General features: G+C 34.7%; 2 protein-coding genes across 4 annotated transcripts; one reads left to right on the top strand and one right to left on the bottom strand.

Moving 5' to 3' along the window:
• Positions 1–124: 124 nt before the first annotated feature.
• LOC128214166 (membralin-like) lies at positions 125–14,736 on the top strand. 3 transcript variants are annotated; one of them, XM_052920491.1, is made up of 13 exons: positions 125–154; positions 2,557–2,806; positions 3,060–3,246; positions 3,832–3,992; positions 5,374–5,542; positions 6,073–6,183; positions 6,544–6,666; positions 7,063–7,163; positions 7,514–7,571; positions 8,295–8,378; positions 8,699–8,831; positions 9,796–9,895; positions 10,774–14,736. In XM_052920491.1, exons 2-13 carry the CDS (start codon positions 2,591–2,593, stop codon positions 11,572–11,574), a joined length of 2,244 nt encoding a protein of 747 aa, XP_052776451.1. In that variant the 5' UTR covers positions 125–154; positions 2,557–2,590; the 3' UTR covers positions 11,575–14,736. The 3 variants fall into 3 exon arrangements, with proteins under 3 accessions (XP_052776451.1, XP_052776449.1, XP_052776450.1); XM_052920489.1 differs by lacking the exon at positions 125–154 and having other exon boundaries at positions 970–2,806; XM_052920490.1 differs by lacking the exon at positions 125–154 and having other exon boundaries at positions 971–2,806; positions 3,060–3,237.
• A 1,795-nt stretch (positions 14,737–16,531) lies between these two features.
• LOC128215149 (cell division cycle protein 20 homolog) lies at positions 16,532–20,253 on the bottom strand. The gene is made up of 8 exons (XM_052921868.1): positions 19,998–20,253; positions 19,553–19,699; positions 18,991–19,196; positions 18,644–18,744; positions 18,197–18,416; positions 17,607–17,732; positions 17,126–17,312; positions 16,532–16,851 (listed from the first exon to the last, which is right to left on the bottom strand). Exons 1-8 carry the CDS (start codon positions 20,251–20,253, stop codon positions 16,733–16,735), a joined length of 1,362 nt encoding a protein of 453 aa, XP_052777828.1. The 3' UTR covers positions 16,532–16,732.
• Positions 20,254–22,078: the final 1,825 nt, after the last annotated feature.

The raw sequence follows: 22,078 nt of genomic DNA, 5'->3' as shown, positions 1-22,078 counted from the left end.
TGGAAATTGAAACTTAATTGCAATTTATTTATAAAAAATATTGTATAACATCTATGATGTTTTTTCATTTTAATGACTATGATTTTTTTTATGTTTTATCAATAGTTACTTCTATAGAGATTATATAAGCAGCAACTTCCGGTTAAATTGACAGGTTTGTAAATTTGTGTAGTTTTTGGTTATTTAATAAAGTTAATTGATCTCTAAGGTCGTATTCTACCTTGAACTTACTGCAGATGTACACGCATTATCGTACTGTCCCTTCAATGTGACAAACACTTGCCACGAAACATAGCCATATTCAGGCAATGTGTCAACTTGAAAGACATTATAAACATTGTGAACAAGCGAGCAGTTCAGTGTCACTGCTTCCACGAATGAAACAATATTTGGCATAATGCTTTGAAGTGTTTTTGATGATGCAAGGGTTCCTTGGTTTAAATGTTTTTAATCTTTAGATTATAGTATATTCTTAGTCAAACGCTATACAGACTTTTAAGATTGTAAAAGGTATCGATGATTGTGACTTTGAAAGATTCTTTTGCTACGCTTCATCAACAAGAGGGCATAACTTAAAGCTTGAAAAACCCAGATTTAGGACCACTTTCTGCCAGCACCAGTTTTCTCGTCGTGTTATACAAATGTGGAATGACTTGCCTCAACATGTGATAGATGCTGAAGATGTTGAATCGTTTAAAGTAAGGTTGGACCGCCACTGGCAAGGAGACATGCTGTACCAGTTTTGAGACCTGTATCAACGTTGTCTATGGACAGCTGTAATTTAATCATAAATACTCATAACTGTTACCAACAACCTTTACACGATAAGTTTTTATGAGCTCCGAAGATAGATCGTGACGAAACAAGTTTAGACGAAGAGGGGTTTAAAAAGGGCACAAGTCCTTATACAGAACCCAAAATCATCCTACAGGTATCCTACAAATAATTGTACGTTGACAGATTTTCTTTACGATTTTTGATATGGCAAATCCTTCACATACAAATTGTGTTGTACCAAAAGTGGGTAGTAAATTGTGTTGTAACAAAAGTGGGTAGTTCTTATGATCAGGATTCTGGGTAAAAGCATATTGGGGTCTATAAAATATTATAAAAACAGGGATATTACCAGATAATGTTATTTAAAACACGAAATATTACTAGATAATGTTATTTTATATTAGTTCCGTACACAAAAAAATAAATATCCAATGAAGAAGTAAGATTTTGATGTGTTTTTCTTCATTTCATACTGTCAAAAGATAACGATATATACATGAAGGGCACCTGCAAGGCTGCCGTTCATAGTTTTACAACAATCGGAACGATTTATAGTTTTACAACAATCGGAATGGTTCATAGTTTTACAACAATCAGAACACTTAAGCCATGGCCAAGTTGTTACGATTGTCAGAGTTCCCACTTACTATTTGTTTCAAGGTTAAACTTACCCCTTGGGTTCAAAAATTGGGGGTAAAATGCAATTTTTTAGGGGTATGAAATAAATAAATATTTAAAAAAAAAATATTGAAAAGTTACATTATAACAAATTGTTTGTTTGTATTGAAATCACAACTTAACAACTATTTCAATCCCTGTCAATCAAAGTCTATTGTCTACAGGTTACATTTCTGAACTGCCCTTTGGATGACTTCATCCACGTCTGTCCCATGTTGTATTTATAAATAGTCAATTGTCATCCTGTTTTCAACATTTTTGACCATGTGTAGATTGGTTACAATGTTTAGCAGCTTATCATTCATTTTGCCAGACGTTAAAAGTTATAACCCGTCTACATTGTAATGATGTCACCGAGCAGAATCTGCGGTTTAGCCGATGGGACTGTATAGTATTTGTCATGTCTATTTATACAACGGGATGTGGGATTCCAATGAAATTAATATTCGCCTCCATGATTTTCGGTTGCGCGATCTCGTACCGGGTGAAAAATGTATGTGTGATTTACGTAATATTTTACGTGAGTGGGAACTCTTGATTGTATTTATGAGATCTATCTTGAAGCTTGCTGGAAATGGACAAGTTTTACGCTTGGTATAATTGTTGTCACTGTCAGTCAAGTTTCCATAAACATAAACATGTTGCTCTGTTTAAACAAGATTTTGGGTTGAAGTATTTTCTATTGAGCTGTAAAAATGTAAAAAAAAACTGTGCAGTTTCAATATTGCTGTTTAATTGCTTATTTTCAGAGAAAAATATTAGCTGTTCTATTTAGAAGCTATTTAAAAGCTTCATTTTAACACAAACTACCGTAGTATGATTTATCAAATAAGGATCATAATGGAATTTCTAAAGAAGGTGGACGAATACTTGGTATTTGTTAAAAATATTTTAATCCAATATTGTTGATTTTATATATGATTTTTTCTTACTAATTGAAACAAAATTTTGGTGGTTTGTCGCACAGAGAAATAAACCGTGTAAACATCAGCTAACTAAAACATTTTTGTGTGCTTTGGATGGCAAGTTTGGTTAATAGAATAAGGCTTAAATCACCTTCATATTGTTTTTAATTATTGCAACTTTTATGAACAAATACAGAATTCAATGGGAGTTTGGATGCATTTGGACAAAGATGAATCAGAATCCACCTCCGAACCAGAATCTAGATGCTGAAAACAACAATAACAACAATGGACCTCCACGGAACACAAGAAGAGGACCAACCAACCCTCTCTTGAATGTTCGAGACAGGCTGTTTCATGCACTGTTTTACAGAATTGCATTGGCTTATGCAAGAGCATTTCCTAGACCTATAAGACGGATTATAGAATTTGCAATATTGTTGAAGGTACACAAACAAGGAGAACCCCTTGTTATTTTTTTAAGCCTTTTTGTTATTGTTGAATATCAGTGCTGAGATCGGTTAACACAGACATTGAAATTATCAATATATTTTAAACCTTGTTAATTACTCAGTTTAAAATCATTTTTTGCTTTTGAATTCCAATTATACTATCCTTTTTTAATATAATATTTTTTGTTGTAAGGTAATTCTGACACATTAACACATTGACTGAAAACATGTATTGTTTATTTTTCAGGCCCTTATAGTTTTAGGTATTTTGGCATATATTCACATTGTGTTTGCTCGCACCCCAATCAACTGCCTTCAACATGTCCAGAAGTCCTGGCCGCGCACTGGCATACTGAGAGTGGAGATTGTCCGAAATGCCTCAGACGACTACTCCATTGTCAACTCGTATGAAAAAGAATATTCAGGTCTGCATGGTAGGGATGGGTATTGCTGGCAAAAATGTATTGCAAAATATCATGATATTTCAACAGCGCATCGCTATTTATCATTTGAAAATAGATAAATGATTAGGTAATCAAGAATAGAACAATAAAAATGCATTCAAAATGAGCAACACATGTCATTTAAAACACCAAAAATCTTATTGATATCACTTCTGTTCTGTATGACAATATATCAATTTATCAATTATATTTTGCTCATCCATACTGATTTATCAAATTATTTTGCCACTTGTTAAGTTGATGTTTTGTTCATACTGATTTAATAAATATATATATCGGTTATTATTTGATACAAAGGACCTGTAGATTTTCATCCCATTGAATTTTTTTTATCAGATTTAACTCTTTCAATTTCTTCGCACACAAAAATTAAATGTTTGCATTGTCTTAATGTTTGTTATAAAGCTTGTGTGTAGAATGCGAGTCACACCTTTCTCCTCTAGAGTTAAGAGTTTCTTTCAAGATTATGAAAAAGATAAGTCTATAAGAGGTTTAAATATAAACTTATTTAGTGAGTGGGTTATTTACATGTGTCTTTCTTAAATTCTTACACAGATTTCAGTGCAGCATACATAGAGGGTCTACTATCTGAGGTTGAAGAGATAGAGAGAACACCTGCCAAGGATGGGCATGAGGCAGAGATTATCCAGCGGCTTGGCAAACCAAACTTTACTTATATACATGTAAATGGCCAACAAAAGCAGGCCCAGGAAAAGGTAAAACCAGTTCTGATAATTTGGCAGAAAAATGTTTTGATTATTGGTACAAGTACCTGGTATTTTTTACTCCTACCTCATTAGAACCAAATTTAAATATCTACTACATTTTTTTTAGTAAACAAATACAATTGTCATGTTCATCTGCAGCTCGTCTGTTGTTAGTTTTTTTCTAAATCAGTTGAGGTATTGTCATACCAATCTCCAGCTAGGCCTCAATAGCAAGTGGGGGTGGGGAACTCCTTTTCGGCAACCTGCTTATTTTACAGTTACTATGCCCCCCTGTGCCCTTTTGTTTGACAGAGCAGGCTTTGATGATTAATGGATTTACACAACAGGCAGGCTTTAAGTTTTAAACTATATTTGATATTAATTTGACATATTTTCAAGTGATTTTTTTAGAAATAAGTATAACAATAATGAATACATAATTTTGACTCTAAAGTAAAGATAACAGTTAAGGTATTCATAACAAACTATTAGTATTGAAAGTAGTTACAATTCATACACAATACAAATTGAACATTGACCTTGCAACTGCCCCATTAAGGCTCATTCAATGCACATCAAAATAGCCATGTCTGACCTAGTTAAGTGCCCTTTTCAAATTGTGACTGGAGCACTAGTCATAGCCTTCTCTTTGTTGCTAGCATTTAAAACTCAATCCGTCCATGCTGGATGATGCCCCATGCTCCTTGACCCTGGAAGTTTTTTTTTATATATATTTTGAAAATAGAATATATTGATATTGGTTACACTCACAAAAATATTATTGAATGCAAATAAAAGTTTAAAATATTTCTATAAACATCGCAAGAATATTGTGTTGAGCCATTCCAATATTTAATCCAAAAGAGAACAAGATCCAAAAGATATGCAATATAAACAAATATAAATAAAGTCAGCAAAATTTGAGCAATAAAAACAAGAATTTTTGGCATTCTTCGTGTGCTTATAAAGTTATCTTTATACCGTATTAAACCATTGCAACAGCATAATTTCATGTAATGATCTGCGGCATTAGCAATTTGTTATATGACATAATTGTGTACACTTTGATCTTCCTTATTTTAACATGGTATAAAGGAGCAAATTAACAGGTTATGATTGATCATCGTAACGGATAAGCACTGGTCGCTTCAGTCTATTGGTTATCATGACATGTTCATTTAGGTATTTAAGAATGTGTGAAGGAGTTTGTGTAATACATTTTCTACTAACTTAACCATTTTGGACCGAAATTATGAATACAAAATCAGACGATTTTTTTAAGTCTGTTTCTGTTTATACTGAAATCTGTACAGTGTTGTCAAAATTGGTCAAAACAGGCAGATTGTTGGATTTATAAGCCCTGCTTGCAAATCTTTAACATTTTTTATAGGGTGACACATATGAGGAAGAAGAAGTGGAGACTGAGACAGAACATGTGGACTTTGCCAACACATCAGCCAATGTCAGTGATGGGGATAAGCCCCCAGTAGAGGAAAACAATCAGCAGACTTTCGAGATGAAGGAAACTCTCACTGAACTTGAAATGCTGGCTAAAGTTGGTGGGTACAATTTATATTTGGTTCTTTTTCACAGGTTTAAATAATAATTTTAAATAAAGTGTGTATTCTACAAGTTGTTCTTTTATTAGATCATAGGCCAATGTTGTAAAGTTACATTTGACATCAATCAATGTCATAATGACTCATATTTAGCCATGCAACTGGTACTTGAATACAAATTGTATTAACTAATAAATTTTATCAATTTATTCATGTGAATAATTAATATACTTTAGTATATTACCACACAGATCTATAAAGACTATTGGGCTGTATTCATAACTCAATTTGGGTTGAATTTTGAACTTTATAATAGAAAATGATCTAAATTAGGAATTTATATGAATAAGTTTCTTGAATGCAGAGGGGATTTAAAATAAAACATTGTCAAAACTAGTGGATTTTCACAAAGGTAAAATTATTCAATAAGATACTTTATGAATACGAGCCCTGGATTTATTGATTAGATTGTTTTTTATAAAGAAACATAAAACAAGCTGTACATGTAGTTCCTGTTGATGTTTCCACAGTTTGGCCAGAGGAAAAGTACATAGTGGAGTATGCTCTGGAGTACGGATTTCTGAGGTTATCTCCTAAAACCCGACAAAGGCTCAATATCACCGTCATGCTGGTTACACTCGGTATGAACACCTGGTTTCTAAAATATATTGTCTTATAATGTGCCCTTTTGATCGTACAGTAACTGTTTAATATGAATAAGTAAAAAGTTCAATAAGTGTATCTCTACTAGGTAGGGGCTTTGATGAGGCTTCTAAATTTTAATAAAAAACGCCATACAGATCTCAACTTTAATATAGTTAGTTTTTCAGCTATTTCTTCAATCCTTATAGGCTTTTACATGATATATGAATTTTTACCATGCATATTTTTGAAATAAATTATGCTTAAGTTAACCTAGGAAATGGACTAGCATGATTCTATATCTGGTGTTATTTAGTTGGTACAGGCTAAAAACATTTCCTATTTCTCTACGTTGACAGACCCAGAGCGAGATGAGTGTTTCGGAGATCCATTCAGCCGGTTCCTTCTGGATGAGTTCCTGGGATATGACGATATCCTCATGTCCAGCATCAAACAATTGGCTGAACAGGAAGATAATAAAGGTACTTCAATGTCAGATAACAGTTTGTTATAAGCTATGGTTACATCTAGTTCCAAGATTATAAATAAAGACTTGAGTTTCAAGAAAAAACTTTACAGTACTTATCCTGACCATATTTACGCTATGTTCAGCGTTTTTTTTTTGAATCTGTAGCATTACTTGTCCCTCTGTCTTACATAGCAGCTGGTTTCCATCCTGAAATTTTATGGGTATTATATAATACTCAGTTGGTTAATTTTTCTCATTTATTCGTTGTTTGTAATTGTTGAAGGGATAAGTAAAATAGATATCAATATGATACAGAAAATTTCCCATAATACAGAACACTACCAGCTATGCAACAATGAAAGTGATCAGCTGATTTGCTATAATATGAGATCATGTTTATTGTGTACAGGTTTTCTGCGGAATGTTGTGACTGGCGATCATTACCGGTTCATCAGTATGTGGATGGCTAGGAGTTCTTACGTGGCTGCTGCCTTCATTATGCTGGTCTTTGTACGTATTTCTCACAGCTAATACATAAGTCAGATCTGTAGCTATTATTTGGTCCTTAATATGTGTTATTGGTCTTGAATTGATTAAAAGTTATTTTATTAATAGAGGCGATGTAACTTGTTTGTAATTTTACCTGAAATGATTTATACTAGTACATAATATTTATGCATTGTATGTGACCTCTAATATATTCTCAAGAATCAATTGAAGATATTGAAATGATATATTAATTATCTCTATTTGGTGGCAATGATGGTGTGGTCATCATACCCTGGTGTATATAATATATCAGACTGCATAGCAAGGGCTCGTTGGTTATCTTTACATTCCGATGATTTATGTACTTTCAGACTGTATCTGTGTCTACACTGCTGAGATACTCCCATCACCAGATATTTATGTTCATTGGTAAGTGGATTTAAAAAATAAATAAATATTTATGTAGTTTCAATATTCGACCAAATAAAAACTTGACATTAATGTCATACAAATTAAACACTTCTTTAACAGTGATAGTTGCATTTTGGTATGGTTTCCACACCAAGAAATTTGCTGTATATTTGATTTTATATTGAATAATCTATTGATAACCTAAATTAAAACTTAATTAATAATAATTGATCTTGTGTGGTTTACCTGTTAATGTATGACAGTTAAAAAAAAATAGATTGGAAAAAAATAAATCACAATGGCGGCATATCTTGGTCGATTGTTTCAAGCGTCTTAATAAATGTAGCATATACAATAATTTGTACTCTGTAAAACCCAACATAAGGGCACTCTTGCAGTGTTAAACTCTAATTGTGTTTGTACAGACTTACACATTTTCACATTTGAGAAGGTAGAGTCAAAATCAAGGTGTTCAGCATATGAAGAAGTTGAAGCTAGTTAGCTACAAAACATTACTTGTTGGCAAGTTTATTAGTCTTCAGGAAATCCCAAGATTACATACATGTATATAGGTGCAATGTAGCATTTATTGCTACTGTCATATTTTGCCTTTTGTCTAAACAAGGAGTCTGACAGACTTCCAAACTGCAATATCCAGAAGCCTGGGCCCAAATTTAGGAGTCTGGGACTCCAAGGCTCCCTATATCGTCAAACCCTGACATATTTGGTGTATATTTACAGTGGACCTCCTACAGATGTTGGAGATGAATGTAACCATTGCCTTCCCTGCCGCGCCGCTTCTCACTGTCATACTGGCACTTGTCGGTAAGGATTTAAGCTTTTAGCTTCATTTAATTAAGTATTTGATAATGTGTAATGATCGGGAAGCTTTTGTCAATTATTTGCCTGATAACTAAAAAAGTATGCAAGCTACGTATATGAAATAATTAGAATTATTGTATTGCTAGCAATAGTCAGTGGCTTGTTTCAAATTGGCATTTGTTAGTATATATTTTACAGTTCAATTACAGTTCTGCAAATTGTATTTTCTAAAATCTTTTAAGATGAATATATTCTGTGTACTATTTGGGAAATGGAGCGATATTCATTTTCATGCCATTTTCACATTCTTGTGTTCTTTCCAGGTATGGAGGCAATTATGTCCGAGTTTTTCAACGACACAACTACAGCTTTCTACATTATTCTGATTGTATGGATAGCTGACCAGTATGATGCCATATGTTGTCACCAGAACATCAGTAAGAGACATTGGCTAAGGTAAGCACATACTTGCATTATCTTTGTACTAATTGTCTAATGTTTTACTTAGTACAGGAATTTATTCTGTCAATTTTCTTTTTCATAGAAAAAATGTTAAGTTATTTTTATAGCCTTGGTGTTGGAGTTGTACACATTTCAACATTTCAACTTTCAATCTCTGACATAATGCTTTTGAGATATTCTCATCATGTTTTAATTGTACACATCTGCATACCAAGTCTCAACTCTTACTTATAAATTAGCTTGTTGATTCACTTTTCTGGTTGTTTATTATTCTGGGTAATAATTGGATGTAAGCACACATAATTTAATATTTAATCAACGACTTTATGTATTGCATAGATCCTTTATTCAATAGTCTTCAATAGCCATTCTACCTACTTAATTAATCAAGTTAGATAACTCTATGCTGCATAAAATGCATATTATGGCCCTTGATTATTGAAATTAAAATCAAGTTAAGATTTTGCATGTAAGCACATTTAAGTCAGTATCTCAGTATATTCTACATGTATTGCAATATAACTGTAGACATGTGTTATCATCCATTCATTCTACTTAATGAATCAAGTATTAAAATAAATCTTGCATGAAATGCAAATTATGACCGTTTATTATTCAATTTAGAGATTCTGGTTTGCATGTTATAGTGTGTAGGTCAATATTTCAGCAACTGCTTCATGTATTGCATTTAAACTTTCTACAAAGGCTCCCAAGTTCCCAACCATTAGCCTTCTAAACTAATCAAGTCAGATAATCATCTTGCACATAATGGCTGTTTATTATTTGCCAGTCCAGCGTGTGCTTGTTTGTTGAGTTTTGCCCTAAGTTAAGATGAACAATACGGGTTAATAACCATAAGGAAATCATGATTATACTTTCTAATGCTCTTAATGTCATTCTTGAACATATTCTGTTCTATGTGTAACTAGATGTCACGTTACTTCTATGTATGTTTCAGGTATTTCTACCTGTACCACTTTGCCTTCTACGCCTACCACTACCGTTTCAATGGTCAGTACAGCGGCCTCGCTCTGTTCACTTCCTGGCTCTTCATACAGGTAAAATAAAGTTTATACACAGGATAATGTTTTAATCTAAAGAATGGAAAAAATGCATGTCCCTTTATTGAACCTAAGGACAACCTATTCAAAGCATCATAGATTTAAATAGAATGCATGTAGCCTGTTTTGATTTTCATAATGATTATGACTCATGGCATTTAAAAAAAAAAATAACATTTAAAAATATCAAATTTTACCATAATAAGTGTTTTGTTCTTATTGATGAAAGGATAACGTCTAATAATTAATGTTTAATATCTGACCAATAACACTACTTTCATAGCTCAGCATGTTTAGTTCTTTCCTTTATGTAGGGTTTTACTTGAGTGGTTATGGTAGGGTGCTGCACCCTGTCCCTTTTTCAATAGCACCCTTCTGCCCTCATTGAGACAAGCATGGGTAGCCTTCTGCCTCCATACAATTATATGCTCAAGACAGTCAAAGATTTTGTTTGTATTGTCTAAGACATATAATTAGATTATAAATACATAAACACTTGGCATATCTGGCAGTTGAAACCTTCCTATTACTTCAATTAAACACATTTTCTAACATTTCTGCCGAATTCATAAAGTTTCAAGTTCTTCATAACCCGATTCAATGTGCCCTTTTTACCCTTAACACCCTGCCCCTTTTCTGCAGCACCCTGTCCCTTTTCTGCAGCACCCTGTCCCTTTTCTGCAGCACCCTGTCCCTTTTCTGCAGCACCCTGTCCCTTTTCTGCAGCACCATATCCCTTTTCTGCAGCACCCTGTCCCTTTTCTGCAGCACCCTGTCCCTTTAAAATTCTTGTTAAAACAACATTTATATCTTTATAACTGGCTTGATAGTCTTATCAGTATATAATTTCACTATTTTGCACAATTTATTCGCAGCACTCTATGGTGTACTTTTTCCACCACTACGAGTTACCAGCCATTCTCCAGCAGGCGAGAGTACAGCAGATTATCAACAGAAACTCTGGTTTTGGCCAGGGGGCAAATACGACCACTCCCTCTCCGGGGGGTCAAACCACCACCACAGGGACTGCAGACCCTCAGGGAGCGAATAACCAAAATGGTAGCCCAGGGGTTGGTAATCAGAACCCTGTAGCCAACGGACACATTATTGCTGAAATAGAAGAGAATGTTGTGCAAAATCGAAATATTTTGCATAATCATTTAGATCACGGAATATTGAATGAGATTTTCGAAGGTGTTGATGATGTAAGAGTGGATGGTTTTAATATTGATCAGCAACTCCTGAATAATTTAGAGGAAGAAATTCAGGTCATACAAATGAATCATAATAGAACAGTGCAAAACTCTGAAGAGTTGGAAAGTAATGTTTCTGTGGAGGAAAGCAGTTCAAATACTAATTCCAATTCTTATTTTGAAAATGGCCAGGATCAAAGCAATTTAAATAATAGTAATACTAATGACACTGACTGTATTTCAAGTCAGTCCCAAAATACTGATAAATTAGAAGCGAATAGTGTGACACAGTCAACGTTGTGTGATAATGGCCAATCAGAAACAAGGTTGCAGTCAGGAACAGAAAGTCCTGAACATTCCAATACTGATGGTGCAATAGGGGGAAACGAGGGAAATTCTACCTCAACTGTTAGATTTCGTGGTAACACAAGTGCTCATCCTGTCACGCAAAGGACAGATATCAATGAAGGTACAGAAGTGTGATCATAAGTGTTGTAAACAAACAGTTTTTTTTACACTGAACATTAATTTATGTTCTGTTTTAAAAATGCAACAACTGCTCCATGTTGCTTATGTTTTCTTCAAGTTGTGGAAATGTTAAATTTTGAGCCAGTGGAATTATCTGGATAAACTACTTAACAAGTCATGTAGCAATTTTCAACATTGTGAATATCATTTGCATGTACATGATTTGGTTTTAATTGCTTTATAGTTCCAAAAATATCTGGCTTGAAATAGAATGCATACCCACACCAGGGTACTATTATTTTATCTCCACTGACCTGAAATCAGTGACTGTGTTCATCTTACTTGTTCAATGTTCATCTATTTGATGCTTACATGTATTTAAAGTGTGTGTAATCTTTAAGTTTGTTTTCTTGAAAGTCAATGGGCAGATTGTTCAGAAATTTGTTAAAGCTTACAACGTGATTTATGACGTCGTGGTTAACTTTCATTCTTGACTTATTGGATAATGTGCTCACATATTTAGATATGATCTTAAAAAGCTGTTTCAAATCTTGTTAGAAATACAGCAGATCTCAAATTATCTCAAATGTATCCGTTGGACTCATAGAGCAGTAACGATTTGCAAGTTAATAAAGATGACTTGGAACAATGTTGTTATCTGTAACAAAGTTCTGAACAATCGGCCAAATATGTAGGTGTAGAAACTGCAGCTACATTACAAGAACATTGTTTCGGATTATAAGAGATGAAAATCAAATACATTTTTTATGAACTAAAATAAAATTATTCATATGGAAAGAAATGTTGTTAAAATTACTTATTAGGCCTTTTTTGCTAAAAAAGATATTATAATGAAACACGATTAATATTAAAGATATTTTAACGTATTTCCTTGCAATTTTCATTCAACCTCATCACTTTTGAAATGATTTTGATATAATATAATCTCTGTTATAAAATATTGGAACAGACTCATATACCTTACAAAATGGCCCATTCATATTTCATTCTGTAAATTACTTTTACCTGATCCTTTAAGGGGAAAATTTATCTAAAGCTTGTTTTTGCCACCACACAGGTGGTCCTTCTGGTATTGTTAACAACTTTGCATAAAAGTTGATTTTTTTGCGTTTTAAATAAAACAGTTTTTATCTCATTTATCTGAATCTTCGTCAGAATATTTGTTAGCATGATATTTAATCTTGACCATTGTGAACATGGTAAAAAAAACAAGGTCAAATATTCGGGAATAATATGTTAAAGTTTCTTGTTCCTATCACAAACTCATTTGTGTTCATCTAATCAGGTCAAATCACCAAAAAGAAAATTTCTTTCAGAAATTCAACAGTGTTTGACCAATGTTCATTAAACTCTGTCAGAATTACCGTCAGCATGAAATTGAGAATCAGCGTGATTGTGGGTCATTTAGGGTCAAAAGAAGGTCAGACCAGTGTGGATATGAATGAGCAGCATTTACTTTTCCCCTATTAACATACATCCTGCTGCAAAATTGGCATTTGTCGAAAAGAATAATCAGGCTTTAAATGTTTCATCCTTGACCACTTGTTTTGCCTGTCAGAAAGTCATGGTAATGCCATAACCTTGGTTAGTTTATGTTGCCAGCAAGCAAAGATTTAAATGGTTGAAAATCTAAATGCAGTCATTGACTTTATTGCATAAGACTGAATGTATACACCATAGTTTGCATCAATATTTTTAATAAGTTCTGCTATATGAAATTGATAATTTTTAGCAAATTTTTACTAGTGCCAGGCTGGTGTTGGGCTTGTGCTAATTTTGACCACTGCAGTAATAATGAAACTTAGTTCACGTTTTCTTGTATGTGGCAGGTACAATCTCTAGCAACATGTAGAGATCCGCCCCTTGGTTGAAAAAATGTTGGCATTCCATTACAGTGCTCTTGATTTCATTTAATGATGATGCAATTGACATGATGCTTAAATCAGCTTAGGACCATCCTCGATAATAACCTACTTTGTGTGAAAAAAAATATATTGAATCAAATTCAACATGCATTTGTTGGTCCAGGTTTATCATGTGACTAATAAATTTCATTAATTAATTTGAAGGGGTGAATATGTATATTAAGGTGGTTTGCCATCATGTCAATTTGGAAGGAACATTTATGTATATGAATATCAAGCTAAGAAAAACATAAGTTTAAATATATACTGCACACTTATTAATAGCATGGCAAATATACACCACACATGCTAGTCAAAGAAATTTCACAAGTTATCTATACACTACAGCCAGTTATTATTAAATGACTTTATTTTATTCAGTGATTGAGTATTAATTATATGCTTTCCAGTGGTTTATAGAAATATTGCTTTCCAATGGTTTATAGAAATATATCAGTGAAATAAAAATATATTTCACTGCTTCAGTCAATGAAAATATCAATTTGATATTTTTCACTGTTCTGAAATATCAACCCATTCTCACATCCAGATCAAACATCAGCACCAACAAGACTAGGACACAATTTTAACAACTTCATCTCCGAAATGACATTCTTTTTGCATACAATTTGGCACGCTTTTCTGAAAAACTACAACAAAATGACATTTTATATCCTTTCTAGCAAATTTTTTTTTTTTTGTTTTGTTAACTTCAGTGTATGAAATTTACCAGTATTCTCTATTTTAGATAATTATCTAAAGTAGAGAATGCTGGTAAATTTCATAATGAATGGTGCTCTTTTGCCAAATATTGCCTAAGTTTGGATTTGAAATATTTGGTATAAGTATAGTTGATGGGATACTAAGTTTGTTCTAGGGTTAAGCATTTAATGTTCATGCTGTATTTGCTTGTTGTTTCATCCAATATCATATTTGCACAATTCGTAACATGTTGGCTTTTTGCTTATTTTATGAAATATTTAAGTTTCTTAATATAAAGATTAATACAAAGATGACTTTATATCAATGTTGCTGGTACACCCCTCCAACATGTTTGTTTACCTGTTATGTATAAATACATGACATGAAAATCCTGTCACATGTCATGTCTTTGACATGAAAATCCTGTCATATGTCTTGTCGACAACATGAAAATACTGTCTTTCATAAATCATGTTTTAAATTAGATAAATATTATCATAGTTCATGTTGTATAGGCCATTGCCATTCCAGAAATAAACAGAAAATATTCCCTATTAGTTTGCTTATCCATACGCATGCTATGTACAGTCTGCGTGAATTTTTATACTGTTGCCCATGGTATAAAAACTTAGTTGTCCATAGGTTATCTTTTGGTCAGTTTGCCTTTTTAAATAATTTTCATTGGTTAATAGTAATTACTGGATAACTATTGGCCAATCAACACACATTTTGGCTAACTTTGACAAAACCAAAGAATTAACCAGTTTTCAACAATTGTATGCTGGTTGGTAAGATTTGGGTCTGTTCTTTGCCCAATTCAAAATAAGATACATACATGTAGATATTCATTAATATTGTTACTTTGAGTCTCATTTAAGTATATTATCTGATATAAACTTGTCATTACGTTAAGTCATTGTTAATAAAACTCAAATTGATAATTTTAATGCCTAGCAACCCCTTGTAATTTTGGTCTAGTTTGCTACCTGATATCTTACATGTAAAGTAAATGACTGTATATATACACATTATAGTTATTGCAGTTTAAGCTTTTGTGAGTATGCCTTTTTTGCATTCAAGGTAAGAAAACAATTTGACATTAAAATTAAGGACAAATTTTGACATTTTTTACTCTTTAAATCAACATACACTATAATGGACTTAATTTATAACTAGAACCAATTAAATCTGAAATCTTAACATATCAGAGGCACCAAAAATAGACAGAAATGCCATAGAATATTTACTTGCATGTTTTGCACACCTCAGACATCTGGTCCCAAATTCTTGAAACATCTCCAGTCCCTTATACAACCACATACTTTGAATAATATTTACATCCTTAAGAGTTTGTAAACTTCAAAAGATGATGATCAAGATCAACCAATGTTTATACCCCCATATGCGAGGAGCATGTACTCGCTACTTTGTCAGTCTGTCTGTCCTTCTGTCACACCCTTTTCAGGAGAAAACTTTAAAACTATTGATTGGATTGAAATGAAACTTGGTATAGAGATAGTTGGCAATAAGAGGAAGTGCAGTGCTCAAGAATCATACTCATATCATACATATTTATTAAGTGACTTCCTCTTAACCAGTTTTTCATTTTCTGTGCTTTTCCGGGGCCACAACTTCAAAAGTCCTATAGGGATTTTAATGAAACTTGAAAAACAGATAAATGGCGATTAGATGCAATGCAGTGCACAAAAAACATTATCCTGCCCAATATATTTCTTTAGTTATTCCCCCTTGACCTGATATTATTAAGAAGTGGGTTCTTGTCCAGGCCATATCTTGTTATCCATTAAATCAGGCATTTTGCTGAATGAAAAAGAGCTACTTGAGCATGTTATGCTTTTGATTAACTGGGGCCAGCCTTTTCAGCAGTGCTTTGACAACAGGACCATTCAGGTATAGGGCGCATGATAATAAAAGCATGTCAGAATCAAACAGTAAACAGGAATTTATTTACAAATTACTTTATTTCGTTGGTCAGTTTAACTGATACAGAAGAAAAATAATTAAATCATAAATGTAACACATGTAAAGTATCAACAGTTAACATAAAATAATATCAAAATGGTGTATAGGCAAAGTTATGTATAATCAGTATTATGTATGTATAGCCACAGGGGTTTTTCTCGAATTTTTTACCCTATATAAAATCTCAAAATTGTATGTAGGGTATAATCGAGAGAAACCTGTGTGTTTATAAGTTTATAAACATCCTGAAATTGAAAATTGCATTTTAACAGATATCTCATGAAATTTTTTAACAGATATCTCATGAAAATTATGAAAATGTCTTCATGTCAAAATTGAACAATGTACTGGTCACATTTTATAAAATACAATAAATTCAAAGTTATGTGCCTAAATTTCAGGTCAAAGTGGTAAACAAATGATAACTGACAATAGCACTAAATGAACGGAATGTTTTCCATGTTGTGCGTATAATGTTCACTGACAGGCGAATATGCACTTTGTACTAACAGTTGAACCAACCACGTTGTCAATATTACACCATATCCGGCCGTCCAAACCGTTTACCGGATGTAGCTGCTAGGGTTGAGCGGTGAGCGATCCCAAGGACTCCACAGACGCTGGCTACATCGCTTTGGGAATGTGTTCCACAGACACAGGGACTCATCCGCACCTGCCGTGGCTGAAATACATCGTTAGAAAGAGTCATGAATCTGTGAAAGGCAATCACGTTTCGAAAGCAAATGTGTTTAGCTTGGTACTAACATGCTTTTGATTATATGTATATGTTGTTGCTGTTGTATATTGGGAACATAATCTGCAGATATAACAAGCATGATAGGGATTATACAATTTTTTTTAGCTAAAACGTATTGTTGTGCCATACAAATGTATGAATTAAATGTTTGCCGACCAACATGATCCAATACATTATTTATAAAACAGCGAGACATTACCTATAGTGGTATGGTCGGGACTGAGTGCCACGTGCAGGGGCCGCGCCATGTGGTGCCTCAGGCGGGCCACTGGGTCAAACTCGCTGTTCTTCATGTTCCACAAGATCAGATCATTTTTGTCAGGCGTGGCCGACCCTAAAGCCGATACAAGCTCCTTGTACTCCTCAGACCAAACCAGACCGCACACCTACATCACATAGACGTTGTATGAATACATTATTTCGAACTTAGTGAGATGGAATCGATTTTTACCTACTGCGAAGAATGGTCGCTGTGTCCTGGCGTGGCAGACCATAGAACCGATTAAAGCAACTTTATTTTAATTATTCAGACAATTCTAGGCCGTATCTATATCATTAAAACGGTTTACCAAAATCGGTATACAAAATATTGTGTTACCTCAAGACCGATTGAAATTACAAAACAGGGGAAAAGAGTTAATATAACATAGCAAGAGTTTCAAAATTAAGACGTATCTCACCTGCGATCGAGTAAACGCCTCTCCAAGCTTGTCCCCAGACTGCGCGTACCACAACCGTATGTGGCCGTCACTCGTGCCGCCTCCTGTCGCCAGAACACCTTGTCGCCATGGACACCACGCCAGCGCCTGGCAATGGTGAAACAATAAACATAGACCCACGCAAGCAACCAGGTACCAACGCTCATTTAATATATAAGGACACAAGGCTTAACTTAATATTCAGCCACAGTAATTGGACCTGGGCCAGTATTCAATATTGATCTTATCCGTATACTTGAAAATATTCAACGTTCTGACCACCTACAACACCGTTAACAAGAAGGACGCCATCGTCACCGACGTCAAGCCATGTTCATGGTAAAATTGTACCCTAAGCTTAAGAGTATCAGCAAAGAATTACTAAAGTATATCAATATATCGTTTACAGCATGTAATGTGACCAATGCATTTTACAGTTGAAAGTTCATCCCTTTATAGCAAGAACCAACAATCCATAGTTAATCTTTTTATACATGTGTATGAATTGTATTTATTTTGAATAAGAGTGTCACTAAGATGTGTCGAGTTCTGCTGGAGCTTTACATACGCACCTTAACACACGCGGTATGAGCCGTAATGGAGCGGATTTTCTGCATCATGCGCATGTCCCAAAGGTTGACCACGCCGTCGTCACCACCAGACGCCAGACAGGAAGTACCGTGAGACAGCGCGAGGCCGCAAACCTCCCGCGCGGAGCCGTTCGTGAGACATACCATGTGTGGATGTTTGGTCCGCATGTCGTGCAATGTGATCGCTCCCTTTCTGTTTCCACTGGAAAATGAAAAAAATAACCGGAAATGGTTAATATTTGTTTACAAGAATGTATATTTGTGTTGTTGTTTTCCCCACCAGTTTTGCAATTGATATCAAATATCAATAACATAGGGTCTATGGTAGCATGGAACATACACACATAGTATGTATTACACAATAAATGTTTTAATGTTATTTTTCGATCTTGGGTCTACATATATTTGTGTGTTGCACGGCGTTATTACCTGATAAGCCCGTAATCGGTCCATCTAATCACACCGACAGGACACTTCTCGCTCCAGGCGTCAAACTGCCGACTCGTAGCCATCTTTTCAACGTCACACACCTTAATCAAATAATATATTATATAAATTGAATTGCGTCACATTAGATTTGTTCAATTTAGTAGCTAGTTTAATTTTGAATATTGTTCTTCGGAAGAAGCGTGGAAGTACAACTTAAAAAATATTAAGATTCTATATCTATAAGACATTTTCGGGGAGACAAATAGTAATAAAATCATTGCCCTGCAAGTGGCACAAAATTATTTTGATAAACAAAAAGAACTCAGCTATAATCAAATGCGACCAACATTTATTCTGCCCTTGTTCTCGGCAATGGCCAGGTTTCCATCCTTGGTGTCCCAGGAGAGAGCGGATATGTAGTAACCGGAAGTGACGTCAGGCACGTAGATCTCGATGCGCTGGCACTCCTTGCTCTCCGCGTTCCATACGTACGTTGACTGGTGTAACGCGACGGCGATCATGTTCCCTACGCTCCAGTCCAGCAGGTTCGTGTCTGGTAAAAAACGTTGTTAAATATTACAGTCAATAACTACATGACATACATCTGCATGACGCCAAACGTAAAGAAGATCATATATCTCGTTTTTATTTGTTATGTATGATTCGCACATTAACTGAGCAAGCTTAAAAGTTAAAAGAGCATGCGTAATCGTTTGATATATTTTAAAATTAAGTATTTGCCAAAGTCAACGCTGCCAAGGCAACCATTTTATGTGAGGAATGGAAATGCTGTATCGCAACTATTTGAAATAAACTTCTTGTTACTTATACAGTTACCCGAGTAAACCTAACTATAATAAATTGGAGAATACAACAAAGATGTTATTAAGAACCAAATCCTGAACATACAGAAGTCATCCCTGAGACCGGGCATGTCCATGATACACTCTGGTGAGGCGGGTATGCGGCGATGGACGTTCGCCTTGCCGGGGGAGTCGTACCCCTCGTCCACAGGGCTTACGCCGAACAGGTGGTCCATACGCTTGCTGAACGGACCTGAGGAATATAATTACGTTCATTAAAGTTAAATAACAGATAAATCTTGTACACATATATTCTTGTCCACCGGGCTTATTGCAAAGATATGGTTGATGTTTTATTCTTGACAACATTGAAAATTGGACGCCTGTGACACCATACAGACTGTGAAGACCGGAGCAAGTTTCTAACTTTCCTTTGTAGTACAGGAAATTCTGGGGGAGTCCTAACTCTCATATACAGGCCGTCGATACAAACATTAAAAACAATATCACTTTTCAAGTAAATACCAAATCGGTATTGTGGTAACACTTACTAGTTGCCGGTGGCCGTCGGATGGGTAGGATGCTTCCACGGCCGATGGGCGTTGACTCCGACAGCAGGCGCGTGTACTCTTTGGACAACGGCGTTTTAAACTGGCTGCAATCTGCAACCGACGATGCACGAGGAGTGGATCCCGACGGTGCCGACGACATTATCCGCGCGTATGAGGAGTCTACGTCCAAGTTTGGTCGGAACGGAATAAATCTGTCAAAAGGTTGACGCGACACTGAACAGCGTCGTTCCGCCATGTTGAGGTTTTTAATCACTCTTTCCAAAGTATCGCTCAAGTTTCAAATTTTCTTTTCATTGTTTATGAGATGTTTTCAATAATATGACAACACCGTGTACTATAGCCAATCGCTGGCCTTTTTTGTATATACATGATATGTAATTACGGTAACTGAACCTGATTTGTCCAATATGACCACGTTTTGCACGAGGACCGTTATTTCAATTGTCCGGCTGCTCATTGGACCGTTTCATTACTGGCTTTAAATTTGACAAATTAATCTTTGCACATTTTGGAAAGAAGTGACCAAATCAATGTCATGTATTGAATAATATGCCATTTTACCGTTTAATTAACTATACGCGTTTCTAAACAGAAAAGAAAACGTATAACATGTAATTAAAAGTAGTCTTTTACTGATATCGCCCTTTGGAGTATTGCTTGTTGACCGGTACCGTTACGGTATGTAGGCTCGTGCAATTCTCGTTCAGATACGGCATGTTGGCACGTGCAAATTATCGTACCGGTACGGCATGCAGGCACGTGCAATTCTCGTATCGATACGACATGTAGGCACGTGCAACTCAAGTACCGGTACGGTATGTAGGCCCGTGCAATTCTGAGAACAAATGGCTTAGTTTTGATTGAAGAGTATAATAAAAATAATGATAATTATAATGCAAAATAAAAACTTAATTTGCACAGTATTTTAGCGTGTGATAGGCACAAAATGACAAAGTTTATGTCATAAAGTATATTCGCCTTAAAAATATCCAACTCGGTTCGCTCGCTCATCATTTGTATAATATAATATATTATATATCAATAAGTATTAAATTTATTTGCTGATCAACAAAGGCATTCAATATCAGGAAACATATAACTTATCGTCTTAATTACGCCGGAACACCCCGGGCCTTCACGTCAATTTCTGTCACGCTTCGGGTAAGTTATAAACTGGTTTACGTATGTACGTATGAAATGATACAAGAAGCCACTATACAATTAAAGTATACGAAAACCAAGCAGTATTGATATATTATTTAAATGATATTTTGGATTCCAGTTTAAAATGAAGCGGTATTCTAGATTCCAAGGGAACAAGGGGTGAACCTAACACCCCCCACCATGCAACCATGTGACGTCACGAATAACACTGACGTCATCCAAAATAGCGCTACGCTGACGCCGTACATAATGACTAAATTCATCAGTCCGGTTCATCGCTGATAAATTCAATATGAGCTCTGGCCCAAATTATCGAAACTTCTTAAGTCCCTTATCACAGGATTAAGCTAAGCTCACTATTTTTGTAATTCAATCATTTGTGTAATATTTACTTCTTTAAGGTTTTTTTTTTACTTTAGATAGGAATTATCTTTAGATTAATCATAATAATTCATTTTTCATTTCTCAAAATTTAATTTAAGTTTGTTTTTGGCTAATTGAAATAAGCTACTTAATCCTGATAAGCATAAAAAGTTTCGAGAAATTGGGGCCAGGTCAACAGTCGCTAGGATAATATTTTGAGGGAAACCTATCTTTATATTTTAATCCATTCAAACATGTCCGACGACGTGCTTTTTATAGTCCGTGTGGATTCAAAAAATCAGAAGCCGCTTGAAGCGACACGAGCGTACGGACGTCATGCAGTGAGGTGAAAAGACACTGATTGTGATGATATAATAGAACACTAATAAAAAACGAGGTAATAAGGTCGGTACTAAAATGAAGGGCATCAACGACGTAAATGAATAAAGGTCATCGTGTGCAACAAAGACCATTAAGGTTCATGCCATGACGTTTATCGTCAACTGACGACACCAGAAATGTGATTTTATGAA

This window comes from Mya arenaria, chromosome 13 (assembly GCF_026914265.1).
Source record: "Mya arenaria isolate MELC-2E11 chromosome 13, ASM2691426v1".
Taxonomy (NCBI): Eukaryota; Metazoa; Mollusca; class Bivalvia; order Myida; family Myidae; genus Mya; species Mya arenaria.
This window is presented reverse-complemented; position numbering and strand designations above follow the sequence as displayed.